At 39.2% G+C, this 22685-nt stretch overlaps 8 protein-coding genes across 12 annotated transcripts in view; 4 read left to right on the plus strand and 4 right to left on the minus strand.

Moving 5' to 3' along the window:
- The window catches only part of LOC104815497 (heat shock 70 kDa protein 17), a 5746-nt gene extending 4762 nt beyond the window's left edge, over positions 1–984 (plus strand). The window contains exons 12-15 of the mRNA XM_019202751.1: positions 1–48; positions 154–215; positions 305–377; positions 484–984. The exon at positions 1–48 is cut by the window's left edge and continues 7 nt beyond it. Coding sequence (XP_019058296.1) covers positions 1–48; positions 154–215; positions 305–377; positions 484–666 — 366 coding nt within the window. The 3' untranslated portion in view covers positions 667–984. The remainder of the gene's footprint in view (positions 49–153; positions 216–304; positions 378–483) is intronic.
- A 136-nt stretch (positions 985–1120) lies between these two features.
- LOC104815511 lies at positions 1121–1735 on the minus strand. The gene has a single exon (XM_010543924.1). It carries the CDS (start codon positions 1733–1735, stop codon positions 1121–1123), a length of 615 nt encoding a protein of 204 aa, XP_010542226.1.
- Positions 1736–4265: 2530 nt separating this feature from the next.
- Positions 4266–5821, plus strand: LOC104815500. The gene is made up of 3 exons (XM_019202750.1): positions 4266–4447; positions 4566–4718; positions 5549–5821. The coding sequence occupies exons 1-2, from the start codon at positions 4442–4444 to the stop codon at positions 4716–4718; spliced, it is 159 nt and encodes a 52-aa protein (XP_019058295.1). The 5' UTR covers positions 4266–4441; the 3' UTR covers positions 5549–5821.
- LOC104815513 lies at positions 4792–5815 on the plus strand. The gene is made up of 3 exons (XM_010543927.2): positions 4792–4806; positions 4850–4947; positions 5549–5815. Exons 1-3 carry the CDS (start codon positions 4792–4794, stop codon positions 5565–5567), a joined length of 132 nt encoding a protein of 43 aa, XP_010542229.2. The 3' UTR covers positions 5568–5815.
- A 203-nt stretch (positions 5822–6024) lies between the features above and the next one.
- Positions 6025–9362, minus strand: LOC104815498 (phosphatidylserine decarboxylase proenzyme 1, mitochondrial). 4 transcript variants are annotated; one of them, XM_010543909.1, is made up of 12 exons: positions 9081–9362; positions 8685–8773; positions 8479–8532; positions 8319–8384; positions 8168–8228; positions 7899–8008; positions 7562–7803; positions 7142–7248; positions 6971–7038; positions 6752–6829; positions 6519–6641; positions 6025–6433 (listed from the first exon to the last, which is right to left on the minus strand). In XM_010543909.1, exons 1-12 carry the CDS (start codon positions 9256–9258, stop codon positions 6305–6307), a joined length of 1305 nt encoding a protein of 434 aa, XP_010542211.1. In that variant the 5' UTR covers positions 9259–9362; the 3' UTR covers positions 6025–6304. The 4 variants fall into 4 exon arrangements, with proteins under 4 accessions (XP_010542211.1, XP_010542210.1, XP_010542212.1 ...); XM_010543908.1 differs by having other exon boundaries at positions 8168–8241; positions 9058–9362; XM_010543910.2 differs by having other exon boundaries at positions 8168–8241; positions 9081–9360.
- A 350-nt stretch (positions 9363–9712) lies between these two features.
- Positions 9713–11558, minus strand: LOC104815501 (60S ribosomal protein L15-1). The gene is made up of 4 exons (XM_010543912.2): positions 11502–11558; positions 11188–11354; positions 10433–10630; positions 9713–10201 (listed from the first exon to the last, which is right to left on the minus strand). The coding sequence occupies exons 1-4, from the start codon at positions 11503–11505 to the stop codon at positions 9956–9958; spliced, it is 615 nt and encodes a 204-aa protein (XP_010542214.1). The 5' UTR covers positions 11506–11558; the 3' UTR covers positions 9713–9955.
- A 462-nt stretch (positions 11559–12020) lies between these two features.
- Positions 12021–14495, plus strand: LOC104815502 (probable glycosyltransferase At5g25310). Its single transcript, XM_010543914.2, has 5 exons — positions 12021–12120; positions 12248–12899; positions 12987–13117; positions 13225–13573; positions 13677–14495. Exons 2-5 carry the CDS (start codon positions 12456–12458, stop codon positions 14364–14366), a joined length of 1614 nt encoding a protein of 537 aa, XP_010542216.1. The 5' UTR covers positions 12021–12120; positions 12248–12455; the 3' UTR covers positions 14367–14495.
- Positions 14496–22218: 7723 nt separating this feature from the next.
- The window catches only part of LOC104815503 (ethylene-responsive transcription factor ERF039-like), a 1168-nt gene continuing 701 nt past the window's right edge, over positions 22219–22685 (minus strand). Inside the window, exon 2 of one of the 2 annotated variants that reach the window (XM_010543916.2) lies at positions 22219–22606. In XM_010543916.2, the coding sequence (XP_010542218.1) occupies positions 22461–22606 (146 nt within the window). In that variant the 3' untranslated portion in view covers positions 22219–22460. Of the gene's footprint in view, positions 22653–22685 lie in introns of both variants that reach the window. The other variant, XM_010543915.2, reaches the window with a different exon arrangement.

Genomic DNA, 22685 nt, shown 5'->3' on the forward strand with positions numbered 1-22685 from the left:
GATTGGGCGACGAAGAAACCCTGGCTTCCAAAAGAAAGAATCGAGGAGGTTAGCTAAAACGTTATCTTGTTTTATTACGTATATATACAAATAAGATAGCTATGCATGCATCTGAGTGGTTGATGAATAAACTGTTGGATGGGTTGTGGGCAGGTCTCAAAGGAAGCAGAAAAACTAAAGAGGTGGTTAGATGAGAAAGAGGGAGAGCAGCAGAAGTGAGTTTTGCTTCTTTCTCTACTTGGTCTCGTATTGTTTAAAAAAACACGTTTTTTTTTTGTCTTCATAATGCAACGATTCATTACAGGACCCCTCTGTCAAGAGACCCTGCATTCACATCGGATGAAGTGTATGCCAAAGTATTCGATCTACAAGACGAGGTAATAATAAATAATAATAAAAAAAAACACACTAGTAGTTGTTGAATTCGCAGGCAGGCATGAATTATGAGCAACTTTAAGTAGAATTGGTAATATGTTATATAAGGTGGGGAAGGTGGATAGGATGCCGAAGCCGAAGCCGAAGCCTAAGCCAAAGATAGAGGAAAAAGCAGCAGCGGAGACAGAAGAGGGACAACAGCCAAAAGGCGGTGATGATGATAAAACACATGGATCTGCTAGAGAAGAAGAATCACGGCCTGATGATGCCCCCCTTCATGACGAGCTATGATACCCACTCTTATATACACTTCTCTTCTCAAGTTTTTGTTTTTTTATAATAAAAAAAGTAACTAGTATTGTTTAACATATATATATATATATAGAGAGAGAGAGAGAGAGGGAGTAGGGGACTTAAGACTCAGAACAGGATGTGTTTGTCTTGTTCAAAGTCTATGAGACAGTGTCTTTCTCCTCCTATTTTTGCTGCATAGATAGTTGTAAGGAAAACATACGAGAGATGTTTCCTGATGAAGTCCATGTGTTTTCGTTCTATTCACGGTCATGGTACATGGCATGTATGTGTATTATTATGTTATGTTTTTTTTTATAATGTGATTGTGTATTAAAATCCGAAAGAAAGGTTCTTACATCTGTTAACCAACAGAAAAAAAAAACTGTACAAAATATTAGGATTCTCATACGCAAGTGGGCAAAATAGATTTCAAAATAATAGAGCACGTGATCTAACGTCGGCCTGCAGTCAAGAAATACCAATCCTCGAGTAGATGCTTTTGTGAAGAGTTCTTGTTCAGCTGGTCAGAAATCAACAGAGTCATCATCCTACGGTCTAGCTTTGTTCGTGCATCAGCTATGGTTCTTAGACAATCATAAAATAGGTGAGCATGAGTTTCGTCTAACATACCGCAGAGATAGCAGTTGACGTCCACATTAATTCCCCATCGCAATAGACGGTCCTTTGTGGGAAGTCGACCTTGCATGACTTGCCAGTGGAGGAGGGAAAGTCTTGGCGTTGTTACGGGCAGCCAAACACCGTCCAACCAGTTCGGCTTGGTTCCTGGGATTCGAATTTGTTGCCAGGTTTTACTCGACGAGAAACAAGGCTTATATTTGTCATTGTCATGCTTCCACAGAACCGTATCTGCACCTACAGACTCGAGTGGGGGTTTGATGGCAGTGAGTGCGATTTGGAGCTCCTGAATCGCCTCAGTTCGAGCCCCTGTGAATGTCCACATGCCTGTCGGCGCTGCCTCAGCTACAGTTGCATTCTTCGGAATACCTAAGAGCCTCGGCCTCTCATCACCTGCAAGAGTAATCAGCTGACCTATGTGTCTGCCCATTGATCATACCAAAAGCTAGTATTTCTTCCGTTGCCTAGCTTCACTTTCAGGAATTTGCAGACCGTTTCTTTCAAGCTCAAGAGTTTCCGAAGAATCCATGACAATCTGTTGGATGGTTTACATATCCAAAAGTTGTTGGATTTAAAGACATTCTGCTTGATCCAAGCAACCCAAAGTGACCCCCCTTTAGCAAAGATTAACCAGATGAGTTTTAGCCGGAACACCAAGTTGAAGTCCTCAAGGCGTCGTAGTTCTAACCCTCCCTCTGTTTTCGGCATACAGATGGTTACCCAAGAGATTCTGTGACACCCGGAAGCTTGGTGACTGCCTTTCCACAAGAAGCTTGAGCATAGACTGTCTACCTCTTTAAGGAAGAATTTGGGAAGGGCAAAAATCTGACTCCATGCGTTAATTAGCCCGTAGATGACTGTCGAGATCAGCTGGATACGTCCCACGTATGATAAGTATCGAATGCTCCAAGCAGTGAGTTTACTCTTGATCTTTTCCAAGAGAGGCTGGAAGTCTGACTTTGATAGCTTTGTTGGATTAAGGGGTACTCCAAGGTAAAGTACCCAACTTTAGTCCAATTGTAGCAGCCAAACTTTTTGCCTGATTTTGCTATAGGCCACCTAGAAAAATCTCGGATTTGCTCGTGTTCATTGCTAGTCCCGAGCCTGTGCTAAATTGATCAAGAATGTCTAACGCTGCACGTAGGGATTGGATATCTCTAGAGTAGAAAATCATTACATCATCTGCAAAAGAGAGGTGAGTGATGGAAGGTTGTCGACATTTAGGGTGAGGGCTGAATCTATCGATGGAAGCTCCTTGATCTAGCATCCTTGAAAAAATTTCCATGGAAAGGATAAAGAGATAAGGTGATAGTGGGTCACCTTGTCTCAAACCTCTCCTTCCTTTGAAGTAGCCCGCTAATTCTCCGTTAATGTTGACCGAGAACTTAGGTGTTGTGATGCACATCTTGATCCAACTTACAAATTGTGGTGGGAGATTAATAGCCTGCAATATCCGCATCAAAAAATCCCAAGACAAAGTGTCAAACGCCTTTCGTATATCAATTTTTATCATGGCGCTTGGAGGAGAACCCTTATTATTATGTTATGTTGGTTGTTGTTCCATCATGTTTATGTACATGCATCTGGACGATACCAAAAAAATGTATATGCATCTGGATAGTGCAAGTTCATATATTCTTTTCTTTCGTTTCAAGTGAATTAAAAATAAAAAAAGGCGACTCCCGCTCCCACGCGCTTAGAAGTCCATCTTTTTCCGAAAACAACGAAAACCCCCGAATTCGTGGGTTATAATAGTCCAGGGAAAACGCGCGAGTGAGATCCACGCGCCAATGATGCGAGTGGGATAAGATTATTCATTGTTAATCTTAATCGAGTGAGCCCAATCCTTCTCGTCGGCCCAAACCTTGTCAACTTTAATGGGAAATGAGCTGAGGATTGATTTAAACGTCGGGAGGGATGATGAGGCGAAGGACGCCGTTCTTGGCAACGGTTTTGATGCGGCGGCTGGGGATGTCGGAGAGGGAGGAGAACATGGCGACGTTAGAGCCGTAGGATCGGCCATGGGAGTCGAATCTGACGGCAGGGGATTGGCCGATGACCATAACTCGACCACATTCCACCAAAACCTTGAACCTCTCCTTGGGGACGCCAGGCATGTCTACCCTTTGGAGATTTTCCCGCCTTTTTTCCATTTACCGGATTTTCTTTTGTCTTTGCGCTCAAATACGATGGGCCTGAGCCCAACAAGCATTATATGGAAGCCCATTTTAAAAAATTCTAAGGCCCATGATTGTTTTACTCGTCGCTACGCTGACACTGCATCGATGTAATGCATCATGTGCTGTGAATTATCACATCAATCGATGATAATGTTCCTCGCATTACTTTGCGATTTTATTTCGAATTTTTATACGAATTTTAACAACACTGAACTAATAAATTTTAAAATTTGTTAGATGATTCAACAATGATAGCCCACACCTGGGTTATAGTAAAATCGTTAAAAAAAACTATTTAATCTATATGAAATATTACCACAAAATTTATGATGATGATGATGATGATGATGATGACAAATATCATGTAAAAAATAAAAATGAAAATGTAATTGCGAAAATATTGGGCCTAAGCTTGATTATGGGCTTTTAATGGGCTTAATTGGAATATGTTAATGGTTAATGGGTCTAATGCTGAAATGTTTTGAAAAGCCCGCGCGTCGATTGAGATCACGAATCTCACTCGCAGACTTAGCGCGTAGAGCGCGTTTCGCAAAAATCGATAGGTTATAGTCCAGCGATTTGGTGATTCTTCGTAAAAATACATTTTTGGGGACAGCGAGAGCGCGTGGAAAGACGGTTACCCTTTGGCATTTAACGAAAGACAAAAAAAAAAGTCTATCCTTTTTGGGGATTTTGGTTTTTCTTTTTATAAATAAAAGTGCAAATTGTTAAAAAGACAAAAAAAAATGACAAATAATTTCGATAACTGGGTCAGATTCGGGCCGAAATTGAGCCCAAATTTAGTAATTGGGCTGACGACCCATTCTGTATTTATTTAAAGCTGAAATAGGAAATACTGGAGAGAACTGACGACGAAATCTCACCGGAGACAAGTCCAGATCCCAGTTCTACTTCCCTTCTCCGGCGCACTGTTTGTGTTCTCTCTCGCCGGCACAATGCCTGTGAGTTTTATCTGGATCGATTTTCTCTTTCTGGACCCCTAAGATCTTGTTTGTGTTCTCTCTTCTCCGCCTCTTTTGTTCCTTTCTGTGATTCGGAATTTTCCCGGCGGATTTGCAGTTTAGGACGGTGGTGGAGGTGGAACCGCCGAGTCCGTTGCGGTACTTGATCGGAGCGGCGGGGGGGATGATGGGCGTCGTGTTGCCCGTCGGTTACATGATGTTTCGCAACAAGCGCGGCCCCTTCTCCTCTTCTTACTCTAAACAGACGTAGGTGTGCCTTTTCTTTTTTCTCCTCACTTTTTTTCCCCCATTTTCTCGTCTGATCTGCTAAAGATTCAGCGTTTATGGATCGTCCTAGGGTTGGCTTTGTACTCTAGGAAAAATCAGCAAGAATTCGTGCAGTGGGCGGCGGTGATGATGATGGGCGTCGTGTTGCCCGTCGGTTACATGATGTTTCGCAACAAGCGCGGCCCCTTCTCCTCTTCTTACTCTAAACAGACGTAGGTGTGCCTTTTCTTTTTTCTCCTCACTTTTTTTCCCCCATTTTCTCGTCTGATCTGCTAAAGATTCAGCGTTTATGGATCGTCCTAGGGTTGGCTTTGTACTCTAGGAAAAATCAGCAAGAATTCGTGCAGTGGGTATTTTTGGACGGGATTGAATTAAGAGTGATCAAAATCCCAGGACGGTGGTGCATATGTTAGAGTAAATGTGGAAAGAGATCCAGGGCTAGATAACCCATTACCCAACAGAGAGATCCATGGCTAGAAGTTTATCTGTGATTATAGTATTTCAGTTTTCTTAGAACCGAGCGTTGTGTCATTTTGTTGACTTTTGGTGTTGTGAAGTCCTAGTTTATAGAGGTTTGATGATTGTCCATGAAAGAAGGATATGTTTTATGCTTTGCCCACTTTTTGAAATGGAGAAGACGGACTCGAAGGGATTAAGGATTAGAAATTGGAGATGTTAGCTCACTGCTTTTGGATTGGATTCAGGTGGTGTATAGACCATGATGGATAAAAAGCGTTGTTTAGGGGACAAAAAGGGATGATCTTTTGCCAGTAAAAGTGCTAATAAGAGTGATCGATCTTTCCTCCTTTTCAGGAACAAAGTTTTGATATAGAGAGCGGATTGGCTTCGGTTTGAGTGCAACTGAGTGCCTGATAGATGGACATGGATACGTAGACGAATGAATGTGAATCTGTGCCTCTGCTTGTTCCATGGAAAGTGAGTACATTTTCCTAATTGTATTGTTCCTTTTTGCTTAGGTTATTCAACTTGGGTTATGTATTATTCGTCTGACTGTCTTTGGTGATGTATATCGGTACTAGAGGAGGAAAGAGCCAAGTGATATTATTTTTTGAGACATTAGATGAACCACAGTAGTTTGTTTGCCTACAAGAAGATGGATGGGTGGGGGAGATATTAGGGGCATGATGCATATACGTGTGTGTGTGTGTGTGTGTGTGTGCGTGTGCGTGTGCGTGCGCGTGCGCGTGTGCGGGTGCGTGTGTGTGTGTGTCTCCAAATTCTTGAACCGTTTCAGAACAAAAATGACACGAGATTTGAACGGCATCGACTTTGTGTAAGCTTTACGCTCTTTCATATGATAAGCATAAACCATTGATTTTTGAGTGCCCTTTAGGATTTGCAATGTATGTTAGTACGCGAATGGAGGAGAGGAGGTGTCGATACGAGACTTTTTACTTTTTCCCTTTTTTAGCCCATAATGTCTCTCGTAGATACGAAGAATGCGGAGATTAGGGATCTTAAATAAAATCCAACCACAGAGAGAGAGAGAGAGAGAGAGAGAGAGAGGGCATAGAAGTGACCTTGTTGTGATGTGGGGAAAGCATACGATCAATCACTGCCATGCCGTCCCAGAGGTTGTCCGACACGAACTCTGTCTCCGCGTCCCACGCAGAACCCGAACTGAGAGGAGGCCTGGAAAACAACCACCACTGTGGACCCCATGCCGAATCCTCCTACCTGCGCATCATGTACCAACCGTTCCTTCTTCACACCCAACAACCTCCACAACCCTATTCGATGAAATTTCAACAAACAGACTCACCTCCTCCCCTCTCTTTAGCACTATTCCTCCTCTTTCAGGGTTGTACACTCTCTCCTCCGGCGGCTCTGCAGGAAACAGCTTCTTCCTTGGCTCGTTCGTTCTCAGTTCCCTTTCTATGAATATCTGCCCCACCACACCATGTTAGCCAACAGATATAAACCTCTCAGTTGTCTTTGGTCTGGTTTTTGTCTATCTAGTCGACATTTCTCACATATCCTTTTCCACACTCTTACCTCAATAGACCCAATGTTCGTCGCCCCAATCGCTGCAAGTGCCATATAACCCTCTTGCCAAAGCCCCTCAAGCACCACCTGATTACACATATTACCCTTTTACCTTAGTTTTTCATATCAAGCTTTTAAGCTATTACGACTCATACTACACATATTATTTCTTTTTTAAATAAAAAAAAAAATCGGAGACAATGAGAGAGTTCTTATAGTTGTTGTTACCCTTTCGTTTTCGACATAGAGATTCCTTATAGTTCTTGTAGCACGCTCGTTCACAGGAAACAGCCGACCTGTCATCATTGGTAGTCTTAGATAGATTAGTTCTGAATAGCATCATGTACATAGATAGGGTATAGCTTGAATAGGCTTCCTAGAACAGGATAGTAAGCAAACCTGCAAAGTGCCGGCGAACCATGGCCTTCCAGTCAGCTGGTGAGTGTATCCGATGATAATCCCCTGGTCTCAGGTATATTACGCAATAATAAAGCCCACTCATTGGACTGCAGGTAAAAGGCAATAATAGCTCAGAGAAGAACATAAACAAATGGCAGAACAGGATTAAATACGCAAGGGCAATTTCTGTATTACTCCAGCTTACTTTTCACTGATTCAAATACTTAAAAGGTGTTCCCAATAGAACATCCATCATAATGTTATCCTGTGAAACATATCTCTTTATTCTTATTGAATTCCTATAACCAGATTCCAAATAAGTAAGATGCCCTAGGATTATATTTGCCCTACCCTCAAGTTTACTAAATTTTTTCTACACTACATTCTCACTTTCTTTGGAATTCCATGAGCTTCACCTACCGCACTGAGATAGTCTCCTGTAGTTTGGGAGATGCCAAAGAGATTCTCCACCATGACTTATCACTCTTCTCTCCAACAGTACCCTCTTGCCTCTCATCTCTACATTCAGACGCCAAGGGAAGCAAAGAGCTCGCACCAAGAAGAGCTGTTAGAGAATAAGAATGCCCTTTAACTTGCTCGATCATTGCCCCATCCCCTTTCAACTCCCCAAACCTTAGTATGGTGCCGTCCACAGGACTAATCTGGTTATAATTCGCATCCATAGCCAATCAGTGAAATCTTAAGAGTGAAAACATGTTCAGTCAAGAGACAGCTCAAGATGCTTGTTACCGGTTACCAGACAATGGGGATCTTGATCAATAGGCCTGCAACCTCCTTTCAAGCTGCGAATAAAGAAATCCCAAAGAGATGGGTATTCTTCAAGAGGCAGAGCTACTTCGTCAAGGTCTGTGATGTAGATCAGTTTGGCGTTAACTCTTTTAGTTTCATTTGTATAAGTTCAGCACAAAACAAAGAAACAGAAGGATGTAGATCCAACAAGAAATAGAGAAAAGGTATGACAACAAGAAACTAGAGGGGAATGGGTACGAGAACAAGTGGTCATACTTGAATGGAAAGCTCGAGCCCATGCTTTATACACATACGGACGCATCCAGACAGGAATTTCCTGAGAAGAACGGCTAACAAGTGAAATTAAGCCCGGAAATCAACAGAAAGGACTAATCCAGCAGCAGTCCCCTCAACAAAGGAAACTCACCACTCTTGTAAAGGAGCCCCACATTCTTGAGATGGTTCGCAGAGGTAGGATCCGGAGGAATGAGGCCTGGAAAAGCACAGCGTCCACATTAAAACTCTGGAAATGACAGTTAGGGAACCAAATCATAAAGCATACCGAGAGACAAAGGAAGGGGGCTAACTTTAACGTCTGGTTGGAACTCAAGTTCAATTCCTTTTCCTCGTTTCTCTTCAATCTGTTCATCAACAACAATACATTTGAGAAACAACAGAGATTTGAAGATCACAGGAAAAAAAACCAAGGCCGAGGAATCTACTATCAACACCAACAAACAAGCAAAGATTTTAGCTGTCAAGCTCACTTGTTCTGATGTTTAACCGTGCATACCTTCTTGTCCTCGTATAGGCGACGGGCATGGAGAGCCCCCAGCATAAGGATGGTGGCCACAGTTGCTCCGGGCAAAAGAAGTGCATTCCCTTCACATCAAAGCGTGGATATGTTAATGTTAATCGAACGTAGAACTAGAAGGTATACAAGCGTCGAGAGCGAAAATGCAAAACCCTATCGTAACACAGTTCCAAGTCATGCCGAGTACTAAGGGAAACGTTCGCGATCCGAAATCCCCAGGGGAGTTCACCCGGCAGCTTTCTTGCAAATAAAGAATCTACAAGACTAGCGGAACGATTCGGAACAAGCAATTTAACAATTCTCTCAGAAATTCTACTCGAGAACGCGAAATCTACAAAATCGAGAAGCGAACTTCGGTAATCACGGAGAAGCTACCCTTAGAACCACCACCGCCGTTTTCCCCGCTGCCTCCGGTGATGGAAGAAGCGCGAAGTTGGGAGTTGGAATGGATGTTCTTAAGGAAGGAGGTAAAGGCTCGTCGATGAGTACGGGGATGGAAGAAACGCGAACAGTGAGAGAACATAGGGACATTTTGCGGAAATCGAGATTTCATGGCGGTAGCGGATTCTCGAGTTGCAGAGAAACCACGGGTTCGGTGGGTTTAGGGCTGCGGTGGGGAAGACGAAGCCAATACTTGTGTTAACGTTTAGTAAACCTGCACCGCTCATATTTTTTTTTCAAAATACATGAATTTAGCCTTTATTAAGTGCACAATTAATTTTACATTAAACTAATTTTAACTAACAGACGGCTTACTATGGGACTAAATTAGACGATCAAAAAACACAATTCCTAAAACCCATATAATCGTCCAATAAACTGGAAGTCCACAAGGCCCAGGCCCAACAAAGAGGCCCATTATCGGTTCTCACTTGATACGAATAAGGCCCAATAGTGGCCATAGACGCCGTAACGGGTAAACTTTCATGGCTTTAAAACACAACTACAGTACGGAACAACGACAAATCTTGATAGATAAATTCATTGAATCCATGATCCATCCATAGTTCGCTGCAATGGTCCGAATCATTTCATAAAAGACAACACGGATCCAAAAATATAAACTCCAAAATAAAACATATGAAGCGGGAGATGAGAATACAATATAAATCTAGCAACTGTCCGAGACATCTCCGGTCGCGAGAATGTAAAAAAACCGTCACAATCTTCAAAATTTCCAATTCAAGAAAGACAAAAGACGATGAAAAAAAAGGGCAACGAACCTTAGAGGAGAGAACAAGAAGAGAGAATCAACGGTAACGACGGAGGGAGAGGGAGTTGTTTCTCTTCCAGGTAGCCCTGCGAGAAGGACGGTTCTTATGGTAGAGATGGCCCTTTCCACGGAGACCTCTGTTCTTCTTTCCCTCTGAGGTAAGACCACGAAGCTCACGGTGTTTGTGAACGGGGTTGCATATCCAGTTCATCCTCGGGTCATTCCTCACCGCCTTGTGAGCCACATCTACCAATATTACCTCATAATACTTGTACGTCGAATCCTGTCATGATCACAAAAACACACCCACGGTTTCATGCCACTATCATGAAGGTTTTCTCCAGTTTGATTAGCAATGCATTCTGCTAAGCGAACTTAAAAACAGGAAAGTGACATGCTTTTTCGCATCCAAGACTCGGGTCATCTTACTGTCATCATGTCCAGGCTTTCTTTTTGGGTACGATACAGAGGAAAATGTAAATGCATTGTCGAAATAGAGAGGGCAAGTGCAGACCTCGTTGATCCAGTAGGAGTTGAGGACTCTGAGACCGCCCAACTTGCGGCCAGCACGCTCCTCAGCGACTGACCTCTTGCTTCGCTGGAACTTAAGTTGGGTGACTCCCTGGTTCGTGGGCTTTCCATACACAATACCCTTTGGCACCGGCCTCTTCCTTCCACCACGTTTGACCCGAATACGGTACACCACAAATCCCTAACAACAACATAGTTATAGAAAAAGTTACAAGTAGAAAATTTGCCAGTCAGAAAAAGGGCTAGAAAAAGGGCTGGATTCAGCGAGTCCAAAAGATCAGACATGTGGCTGGAAATGTGAGGCATTCAATCATTAACACAATATATTCTGGAGAAGAATATTCAATAAACCACATTACAAGCACATACCCCAAATTTTATATTTTCTACATCTTGGCTCCAGTAAGAGAAGGTACAATCACGTTTCACACAAATGAATCAAACCGAGAACATACGAAGATGCAAAATAAACCAGGTAAGGCCCATCAAACCAATGCCTACACTTCATTAAGAGAGCACATAGATCCAGAATTCGAAAATAAAGCCACAGAACGATGACAAATCAATTCGACATCTGCTAGTTCATATGCTAAATCCGAAGAAACCAAAATCGATTTGATAAGAAATTAAGGGACTAATGAAACTTCAACATTCTATACGACGAAACATATGATGAGAGATCCATCGAATTCCATGGGATACGACACAGCCCGAAAGGACCAGGACATGAAAACTAACCTGCTTCGCCTTGTAGCCCAAGCGACGAGCCTTGTCAGGACGAGTCGGTCTCGTCACACGGACAATGGAGGGCTGCTGTCGGTACTCCCAACACCTCACCCGCTGCAGAAACCTCATGACATCGGACTGCTTCTTCCTCCATAGCTCCGAAACGTACTTGTACGCCCCTAGGGTTCATAAAAACCAATCAGTCTTCCAAAAACTATATCAACAAATCATCATTAGAAAATCCCAACAACAAACAATGCGTCGATCTGAAAGGAAAGATACATCGACCGAAGAACAAATAAAGGAGATCGAGGTAGATCAATTACCCATTTCGCGACGCTCCACAGAGCAGAAAGAACTAGGGTAGGGTTTTCTCCGTTCTAGAGGGCTTCCGCACTTATAAAGGTGAGACAATTCAAGAGCCTTAAACTATAGCCCAAACGTCGTCGTTCGAATTCCGGGCCGAGGCCCATTATTACGCATTGAGAGGTGAGGTCGCACGGTTTTAAATATTTTTTTTATAAAAATATTATAAAATATTTATATATTTCCTATTAATTTAGAAGCGTTTGACCCACCACAATAGAGTGAATTATATTTTTATTCATACATATAAAAAAAAATCAAAATCAATAATTCTAATTAAAATATATAAACATTTTTCTATCCAATAATGTTACCAAGACTGTTTGTGTGGGGCGATGTACATCTTGCAGGGCGTTGGGATGGAAATCAATCTCCAATTAATTCTAATATTAGAAAACCATACTGTTAATTACGGCAAGGAAAGCTATAAATACGGAGAGATATTGCATTACCGTTATCCTCTCTCTCTCTCTCTCCCTCTCTGTCTCTCTCTCTCTCTCTTCCGAGTTTCCCTCCAAATCTCTTTTCTCTCTCTAATCTCAGATGGTTTCGTCTAGATCGAGATTCGCCATGATCAAGGTACTACAAGCTTCACTCTCCATTTTTTATTTCCCTCCATACACACGTATCCGTGCATGTGCGCAGCTTCCTTTTCCTTCACCTATTTGCCTGAATTTCAATGTCTTGTTCTGTGTTGGATTCTCAGATTCTATTGTTGTGATTCTTGTTCGGATCGTCGTCTCGGCTGCAATTTCGATCTCTCCTGATCGATGTTTCAGCGTCTCTCTCGTGAGTCCGGTGTCTTAGGGTTTGTGGATTTGGAGGTTCCTGGGGAATAGAAACGTGAATTTTGGATTTTCTTTCGCGATGGAGCGTTCTTCAGGAAAGACCCAATTCCAATTTCAATTTCGAGGATGAAATTTCAGAAGATGAAAACCCCATTTGAGTGGGTTATAGATGTTTCGATGAAGAAACTGATTAGTCGTTTTAGAAGGCAAAGGGTCAAATGGAGAAACGCGTTCCTCTTCGGATCCGTAATGACCACCATTGTTGTTCTGCGCCAAACACCGACTTCTCCCATTTTGCCTGACGAAGAGAGGGTCACCTTATCCAGATACTTGAATGGCTCTTTGCTCATAACAGGTGAGGTAGCCAATGAAACTAAGGCCGACCCTTTTCATGGCGTAGCTCCATTGAATGCCTCTTCGTCTGGATTTGGCCGAGAAAAAGCTCTAGATGAAGAAGGTGGTGCTCTATCTCAGAGGAGAAGGCAAAGAAGAAAGAGGAGGAAGATAAAAGACGATCTCATTCTCCCCGATCCTCCGCCTCTCCTTCCACGTATACTCACTGCCACAGAGGTCAGATAAGATTGTCACTAAGCTTGTATAAGTTTCATGAATTCGTTTGCATAAATATTGGGCTGACAACTGTGATTTGGAATTCAGAGACAAATTCTGTCATTGCCACCAGAGAAGGCGCTTGCGTGTGCCAGAAGGCAGATTCAGCATGCCCCGGCCATCGCAAACGACACTGATCTGTATGCGCCAGTTTTCCGGAATCTATCTGTTTTCAAAAGGTATTACATACATCAAGGTATAACCCCTGATTTTTCTGCTTTCAGTTGATGACCTTTCACAGAACAAGTAAAAGGTATATATAAATGGTTTTCACCATGAGTTTCAGGAGCTATGAGCTTATGGAGTTGATACTTAAGGTGTATATCTACCCGGACGGTGAGAGACCTGTTTTCCACGAACCGCATTTGTCGGGAATATACGCGTCGGAAGGATGGTTCATGAAACTAATGGAGGCGAACACGAGATTCGCCACGAGGAACCCCGAGAAAGCTCACTTGTTTTACATGCCCTACAGTGTGAAGCAGCTTCAGCAGGCAATGTACATTCCCGGTTCGCACAATATCAAGCCCATGTCTATCTTTATCCGAGACTACGTCGATATGATCACCTCAAAATACCCCTTCTGGAACCGCACACACGGATCAGATCATTTCATCGTCGCCTGCCATGATTGGGTAAATATATATACTGGTTATATCTAAAAGATCTGCAAGAATTTGTTACTACATCAGTAGTTTGGAATCGACTGATGTATATGCATTAACCCTTATCCGGCAGGGGCCTTACACGGTGACTGAGCACCCAGAGCTAACCCGAAACGCCATAAAAGTGCTATGCAACGCAGATTTATCCGACGGAATTTTCGCCCTTGGGAAAGACGTATCCCTTCCCGAGACGTCGATAAGAAACCCGAGAAGGCCTCTCCGGTTCATAGGCAATGGCAACAGAGTCTCCCAGCGACCGATCCTCGCCTTCTTTGCCGGAAACCTCCATGGCCGGGTCCGTCCCCACCTCCTCCGGCACTGGAGAAACAGAGACGAAGACATGAAGATCTACGGCCCACTCCCGCGGAACGTTGCTCGGAAAATGACGTACGTGCAGCACATGAAAGCGAGCAAGTACTGCCTGTGTCCGATGGGGTACGAGGTGAACAGTCCGAGGATCGTGGAGGCGATATACTACGAGTGTGTGCCAGTGGTGATAGCGGACAACTTTGTGCTGCCGTTCAGCGAGGTCCTCGACTGGTCGGAGTTTTCGGTGGTGGTGCCGGAAAAGGACATTCCGAGGCTGAAGGAGATTCTGCTGAAGATTCCATTGAGGAGGTACCTGAGAATGCATGCCAACGTGAAGATGGTTCAGAGGCATTTTCTATGGAGCCCCAACCCTCGAAGATTCGATGTGTTCCATATGATTCTTCACTCCATTTGGTTCAACCGTCTTAACCACCTCCGAGTTCCTGATTCCTAATATACACTTCACGCTCTTGTTTTTCGCTGTACATATATATATGTATATGTATGTATATATTTGCATATCTGTATTCCCAGGTACACATACATGTGAATCGATATATATTATTAAAATATTTTCCCACCATCCCCCTAGTGTGATTTAGTGTGTTTTTTAAAATTATTTTTATTATTTGGAAAAAAAAATGAAAGAATATCATAATTTGTTTTGTGGGCCAAATGATCCAAATGGGCCTTTCAGGGTAAATATAATAAAACATATAAAACTAGGTCATAGCCCATCAAGGATGATGATGAGCTCGAATCAATTTAATGATTTTATCCATTTCCCGGCCCATATGTGTGTATATATATAGTAATAAAACAAAAAAAAATCACCATAAGAAATCCTAAATTGTTATATATATATATATATATATATATATATATTGAATTACATATATGTGGTTAAATTTTATTCGTATATTAGCAATATAATCAGATGTACATATTTACACAATTACAAGGTTGAAACAAAAAAAAAAATCTATGATGGATGATATTGCGCAACATATATATTAGTTAAAGTATAAATTTTAAATACAAAACGGATAATCACATATATATTATTTTCTGTATAAGCCCGTTATTGGTTTGTACCATAAGCTTGATCCAAGCCCGATATGGTTATAACTTCATAATTGAATTGTGAATTATTGTAACACGTTCATCCATTGAATTTATACAATTTATTAATAGGTTTCGTATCTTAGTCCAAAACTTAATTCGTACGACTATGTAATGTCAAACCATATGTAAATTATATCGAAGATTTCGACAACTCCACCATCCCCCGGGTACTATATATATATATATATATATGAGCTTATACATTCACATCAATAATAATGATAATGTCCCACCAAAATTGTCTGAGGGGAGAGATGAAACACAAAAAGAAAAAGACAAATAAATCACAATCGGAATTATATGCTAATATATATACATAGGCCATCGGGAAAACAACTTATCACAAAAGGGTGGTGGTTATATGGAATGGTAGACAATTCATGGCCCATTAATATATTTTACCAATGGATCCAACGAACAAAATTTTAAAAAATAATAATATACATATGTGGTCTGTACATATTATTGTTTCTGTTTCCATGCGTGATTTGTGTGCATATGTATACATATATATATATGTACACACATGTTTGCTTATACATAAAATGACAATGCATGATGCAGTTGATGTCACTTGGTCACTGGTTTTGGAGTGTTAGAAATGCTGCAACAAATGGGCTTTTGAGCACCTTAATCATTGTCCTGTTTATTTTATACATATCATATCATGTCTAATATAATATATTATAATATAATATATATCCCCCAAACCTTTTCTAATTTATATAACCACATATGTTTATATGTGTTTCCCATGATTTTGCTTAAATTTAAGACGAATGAAACATTCTGACGTTCCACTTAGACCCTTTTATTTTTAAAATAAATAACTAAATAGAACTATTCCAATAGTTCTACCCAGGGTGGTCATTTCGGTTATTAACCGAATAATCGAACCGAATAAGATATAATTGTATCTGAATCGAATCCGACATCAAAACCGAACGGTAATGATTTTTTTAAACCCGACATTATAACCGAACCGAATAAAAAAATAACTGAAAAAACCGATAATTTTTTTTAAGAAAATGAATTTTTAACCGAAATCGAATCGAAACGAACTAAACCGAAATTTATATAAAAATCGAATGGTTATAATTTTTCTATAACCAAAATAATCGAAACGAATCCAACACAAAACATGCAATGAGCCCCTATAATTTCCTATTCCATTTAATAATCCGTACAATATTGGACCGTTAGAGGGGCTTTTGCTTCACCAATAGATTCTCCCTTTGTCTTTTGTCTTGTCCCTTAAGTTTAGTATGTTCCCTTTCAAAAAAGAAACTCCCCCCTCTCTTTTTTTTTCATGCATTCACTGAATTTTCATTTTTAATGAAAAAAACTACCCACTTCGATCATAATCTTATCCCAAGTAAAGATTAAAAAAAACCATTTATTTATAGTATAAACAAACACATATATATACGTATACATACATATATTAGAGCGTGTGTATATATATGTGTCTGTGTTTCAGTTTACGTGGAAGGCAATGATGGCGGTAAAAGTGTCGCCATAAAAAAAATGATCTCAGTGTGACGTGCTGAATTCTACATCGCCCTCGTTTCCACCAATAGGCTTCTTCAAAGTGTATGATACATATTTTTTGTATCCTGATTTACCCAAATTTAATTAAATAACTGACACAATTATTTGATCGAATCAACAAAAAAAAATAATATGCACACGCGGATATTTTTTTTTTGATACATTGGGGAATCCCGTGACTACCTACCCTTAGAAACGGAAACGAACTGGTTATCACCCGTGCCTAACAGTCACCGATCGGACTTGGCCACCAGGCGCGCCTAACGCTCGGGCCGTAGTTGGGCTTAGGCGCCTGCGGGTCAAACCCCAAGCCCATGCGCACGAGCCTACAACACACGCGTAGGAGGTAAATCAACCCATTATGATAGGCTGACAGGCGAGCATGTCAGAGGAAGGGAGACGGCAGGGTTCGATTCCTCCACCTCAAGGAGTTGCCCCCTGCTCCCAACCAGCTGATTTGGCCCCGAAGGAGTTCACACGCGGAGATTTTTTTTATAACGGTGGGACCCATCTCGGTTCTTCGCGGGTCGGACGGTATCTCGTACAGTAAACTTTCGACTCTGCGTAATAACCGACAAACCACGGGGATATTTGTCGGGGCCAAAAAGTGAAATATTATTAAATATACACTTACTTATGCACGAGAAAGTTGCAAATTGCAATGCATGAACATATTATATTAAGCTAGATATGTATAACAAAAAGAAAAATGATTATATCGTTTGTGCTTTTTGTAAGTTTATTAGTATATTATTTGCCTGACGTGTAATGCATTAATTATTAATAACGTAGGTAGTTGCATATATATTTCAAACATCATGTATATATATATATATATTGTTATAGGGACATAGGGTTATGGATTTGTCGTTCAAATTTAAATGTGCGTGGAAGGAGAAGCCAGTTAGGTCCACGGCCGTCCCTCTATATAAATCTTAAAACAAGTGCCAAAATTGATGAACTTTTTAAGGAAAAAAAATACAATTAATATGATGGAATGGTTCGGGGCATACAGTTAGGTGGGATTTATGGAGAGATTGAGAAATATCTAATTAATATATATGACAATGAGGAATATCATCATCATCATGGTCCTTGCACTTAACACGCTCCATTTGTGCTTCATGACTCATCTCAAGGCTTATACATACATGCATACATGCATGCATACATACATACATACATGCATGCACACATACGTACGTACATACATGCATGCACACATACGTACGTACATACATGCATGCATACGTACATACATGCATGCATATATATATATATATATATATATATATATATATATATATTCTTCGAAACTGTCAGGCGCATTCACGTCCTTCGGAGGTTTGATTTGTGTTGATATTTTGTGTTCATTTCAGTGAAGAAAATACTCGTAATTAGATTTTTTTGAATTTCAATAATTAGAAACGAAAATTTTGGGAATCGGTGGAAGCTCTCATATTTTTTGAGGTTCGTTGGCCCTTCGGCCCACTTAATTCCCTGGGTCCGGAGTCAACCTTTAGACACGCAATTAATTGCGCCCCCTCCTCCCCACCAGTGGATTCGAATCCAAGACGTCGATGATGACTTTGTCACCTCTTCGCCACTGGGCCACCCAGTGTTGGGTGGAAGCTCTCATATTGGTCACACAAATGCCGTTTAACATTAATGCCTTGAAATAATCATATATAGAATAGAAATTGCAAGTTCCGTTGATTAATATCCTTTTATTATTTTCCAAATGATGAATAATGTGATAAAATACGAAGGAAGAATACTTACATGAAAATCGAATTATTTAGGCTTTGAATGGTATTGGTTTTTATTTTGGGTTTTTGGCTTTAGTTTTTTGTTTTTGGTTTTTAGTTTTTGGTTTTTGGCTTTTAGTTTATGAAAGTTTATAAATCTAAAAAAAAGGTGGCTTTTAGTTTTTAGTTGATTTTTTTCATAAAGTAGATTTCTGGGTTTTTAAAAAAACCAAATTTCAAAAAACTTGATTATCGATTTTTTCACTTTTTGAAATAAAAAAACTCCGAAATCCACCTCCCATTCAACACCTTAATATTTGTTATTTATAGCTTATTTGTAACAACACCAAAAAAAGGGTTAGATGGCAAAATAAAGGGTTATAAATTGGATTTTTTTTCCTGGTTCAAATAAAAATTTGTGCAGTAAAAAATTGTGAATTTAAAATGTGGAAAATCCCAATAATTAGAGATGGAAAAGGCGCTGCCGAGCGAAATTAATGTTGTAATTATTTTGTCACAAAATTTATTACTATGCATACATATCGGCACACACAGACATATATGCTACACTTCGGACGCGCTGACTAGGTAAACCTCCGGTCCGGGAGCAGTTTTTGTATATGGATCATATAAACCCAGAAATTACTTCCCTCACCACCAGACAGGAATCGAACACTCAACATCAAGGTGGAGTTACCTCATACCCCAAACTGACCACTCGTCGACGATCTGTTGTGGGTAAAATTCCAATAACTTAATTTAAAATCCCGAAATTTATCCATTTTTCTTTTATTGAAAAATATATATACACACACTCCAAAATTCTATGTTTTTAGAACTACCAATAGAAAAACGGTGATCTTAAAATGATTGGACGCAACAACAGAGTTGAGTGTATGCATACGTATTTTCTATATCCTTATGCTTTGTAACACATGACGTGACGTTCATTAATTATGACAGGATCAATTATATTTCACAACAAAAATTTTCATTAAGTTGATACACACACACACACACATATATATATATATATATATATATATATATATATAATTGCAATTAAAAGAGAAAGGAAGAAGAAGAAGAATGCGGTCTTTGACACAAGTGACAACCTAAACTCATAGGATTCTCCATCTCGATCTCGTCTACGTCATCATTACGCATGGCACGTAATTGTTTTTATATTATATATAATCTTAAATTTAATGCCCGTTTATTTAAATAATTCTAGACGTTTTCTCTTCTCAAACTATAGAAGTGAATCTCTATAATGAATATAATTATATTTTATTGGTTTGCTTATAAAGTTTTATATTCCTGTACAAGTATTCAGCTATATGTCTATTTTGAATCAAATCATATATATATATATATATATATATATATATGTATGTATGTATGAGATCACAATACATTGATAATTGGCGACGACAAATAAAATCATACATTTAACGTTTCAGAAAATTTAATTTACTTGCTACTCAGATCTTAAGTAGTTAATTTTCTTATTTATCATTGGTATAAAACCCTAGTTTTTAACCATAGCCGACATGCACATAGGAGGCTATCTTCTAGATGCATGATAAAATTAAGATCATTTAGTTGTCTAATCAATTATTTAAATAAAAATAAAGTTCGTTAATTGTGACATCCAAAAATATTCACATGGAATGAAGTAAACCTCAATCGTCGTCGTTATTATTTGACAATGATGTTGATTTGGACCCGTTATGACATGCACCACACATATTTTTCAAAATCTTTTTAAAACTTATAATCATTTGGGTTTAAAAATTTGTTTAAGTTTACAAAAATAATTTAATTGAAATAATTAAAAATAATTTCAATAATATTAAGAATACATGATCAAGTACCATTGAATTCTATTTGTGGGAGGATTTCTATTTGGAAGGGATACCTTAAGTGACGGTCAATTTTTTGGGAGAGGTAATTAGATCGAAAATCTTGTAAACTTTCCAATCATAAAAAAATTATCATTAATTTAAATCTGTCTATATGAATTTCTTTACTACTTTTTAAAATCAAATATTTTTTGGAAATTCATAATTAATATTTGTAAACGTGACGAAATTATAAACAGAAATACACAACTAGATGTTACAATGGTGATTATATAAATAGTTTATGAAGAACTATATATATTGGATAATCATAAAAAAAAATATCAAATCAATCGGCATTATACTTTTGCATTGTTTTATAACCAACTATGAAATCGTATACTATGTAAATATTATAAACAAATCAAATAGGATGTGTTGATGTCCTATTAAAAGTGAAATAAAATCATTTTGGTGAAAATTTTATAAGCAGCGGTCCTAAGTAACAAACCTAACTAGGGTTATTAAACCATAATTTAATAAATAATAAATAACAAACCTAACTAGGGTTATTAATAATATAATAAATAATATATTTTAGTGTATAAATCAGCTTAAGTTATCCACGTTGCGATAATTTTTTCTATGATTTAATGGAAGATTTTTATATTTTTCAAATATTATTCCAAACGAAAATGTACGTGTAAAGAGATTAGACGGCCGTAACTCTTACAACCAAGAAAATTGTGATTAGAAAGGGGACAAAGAGGATACAATAAAAAGCCAGCTCACATCCACTTTAATTAATTATGATGAAATTAATTAATTAATTTCGGGAATAATGACAATCTGGTAAATTCATAATGGAAATTCAACGCGAAAATATTTTATCTACCGTATTAGTATAGTCTATTATATATATATATATATATATATATATATATATATATATATTATAAACGGTTGATGAATATATATATATATATATATGATTATTTTATCAAATAAACAATTATTATTGTATTTCTATTAAGGAAAGGAAAAATCTATTGCGTTTGTTATATATAGTACGGAGTCTTTTTCATATAGAAACAAAATTAAATAAGTATAACCGAAAAGAACAAAGAATGAACATGAGAATGAAAATCAGTCCTAACTAAAAATACATTAAATTTCTCTATAAATAATGGCCCGACGGGTCCTTTCATTCCCAACTTTTTAAGGACCAATGAGGTCGAAGGGCCGAGTAAAAGAGGAAAATTGAAAATGACAGAAAAGACCACAAAGTTTGTCTCTTGTGCAATTTACCCCCCTTTTTTTTCTTCCTTTATTTTCTAACAATGATTTCAATTGCCTTGGCTTTCTGGACTCTCTTGAATGGACTTAAAACCCTAATCCCCAAATCAGACCACAAATTCACAATATGTGTGCCGTTATACAAATTTTCACAGGAGTAAAAAATGTCATTGAGCTTATTTATTATATATCCTCTTTATGTAACTTATTGTGGGGGTGGGATAATGGGTTGCTCCGATTTTTTTTCTTTTGAGGTGTCTATTTTTGGTTTTGACTTCGGTTTCGTTTTCACGGGTTTTAGAAAAGTATTATCTTGTTTTCGGTATCTACGGTTCGGATATCCGACGCTAAATTCAATTATCCGAAGGTATTCAAACCCGTCAAATCTCGGAAAAACCGTTGACTTTTGTGAATTTTAAGGGTATTTTGATAATTTTATCGAAAAGTATATTTATTTATTGTTATTATAAATATCATAAAATATTAGAGATAAACGGTCATTTTATTTATATCCGGGTAAATAAAGTATAGTTCAGATGAGAAATATTTTGGGATTAAAATTAAGTGTAATAATCGTTTGCTTCAAATTGCGTAACATTTCCTTTCCACATATATATGGAGCAAAAAGGGTGTGTAGAAATTTGGGCAAAATAAATTTTGGGGAAAGAAAAATTGTGAATTTGAGAAACAAAACCATGAATAAATTTAATGGGCAAAAAAAAAATGGTTTTGGGCAATAACATAAGCAAACATGGGACTTTGTCACATAAATCGTATTTGTACAAAAAACCTTTACTTACACATCACACAATGGAACCTTTGGCACACGTACACAGATTTTCCCACCAAACCCACAAAAAAGGCTACACCTTTTCCGATCGGAATCCTTTCGCCGGCAATGTCTCCGCCGCAAAGCTCCGCCTGGATCCCTGTTCTCCGGCGACAGAAGCTGGGAACCGACCGAGCTGAACCCATCTCTCTTTCTTAATAATTCTCCAAGAAAAAGGGTTCTTCGTACGACAGCGAATCCCAGAAACCGTCGATCTTGTGGGCCACGTCATCGAGCAAGAGATCGGGGAGGTCGGTGAAGGCGTCGTCCGCGACGGCGGCCGACAGAGGGGATGACGTCAACGATGACGTAACCGTGCTGGCCGGAGATCGCGGTGGCTCGGCCACCTCCGCCGCCGCGGCAGGAGGCGGCGCCTGGGC

This window comes from Tarenaya hassleriana, unplaced genomic scaffold, assembly GCF_000463585.1.
Source record: "Tarenaya hassleriana unplaced genomic scaffold, ASM46358v1 Cleome237, whole genome shotgun sequence".
Lineage (NCBI taxonomy): Eukaryota > Viridiplantae > Streptophyta > Magnoliopsida > Brassicales > Cleomaceae > Tarenaya > Tarenaya hassleriana.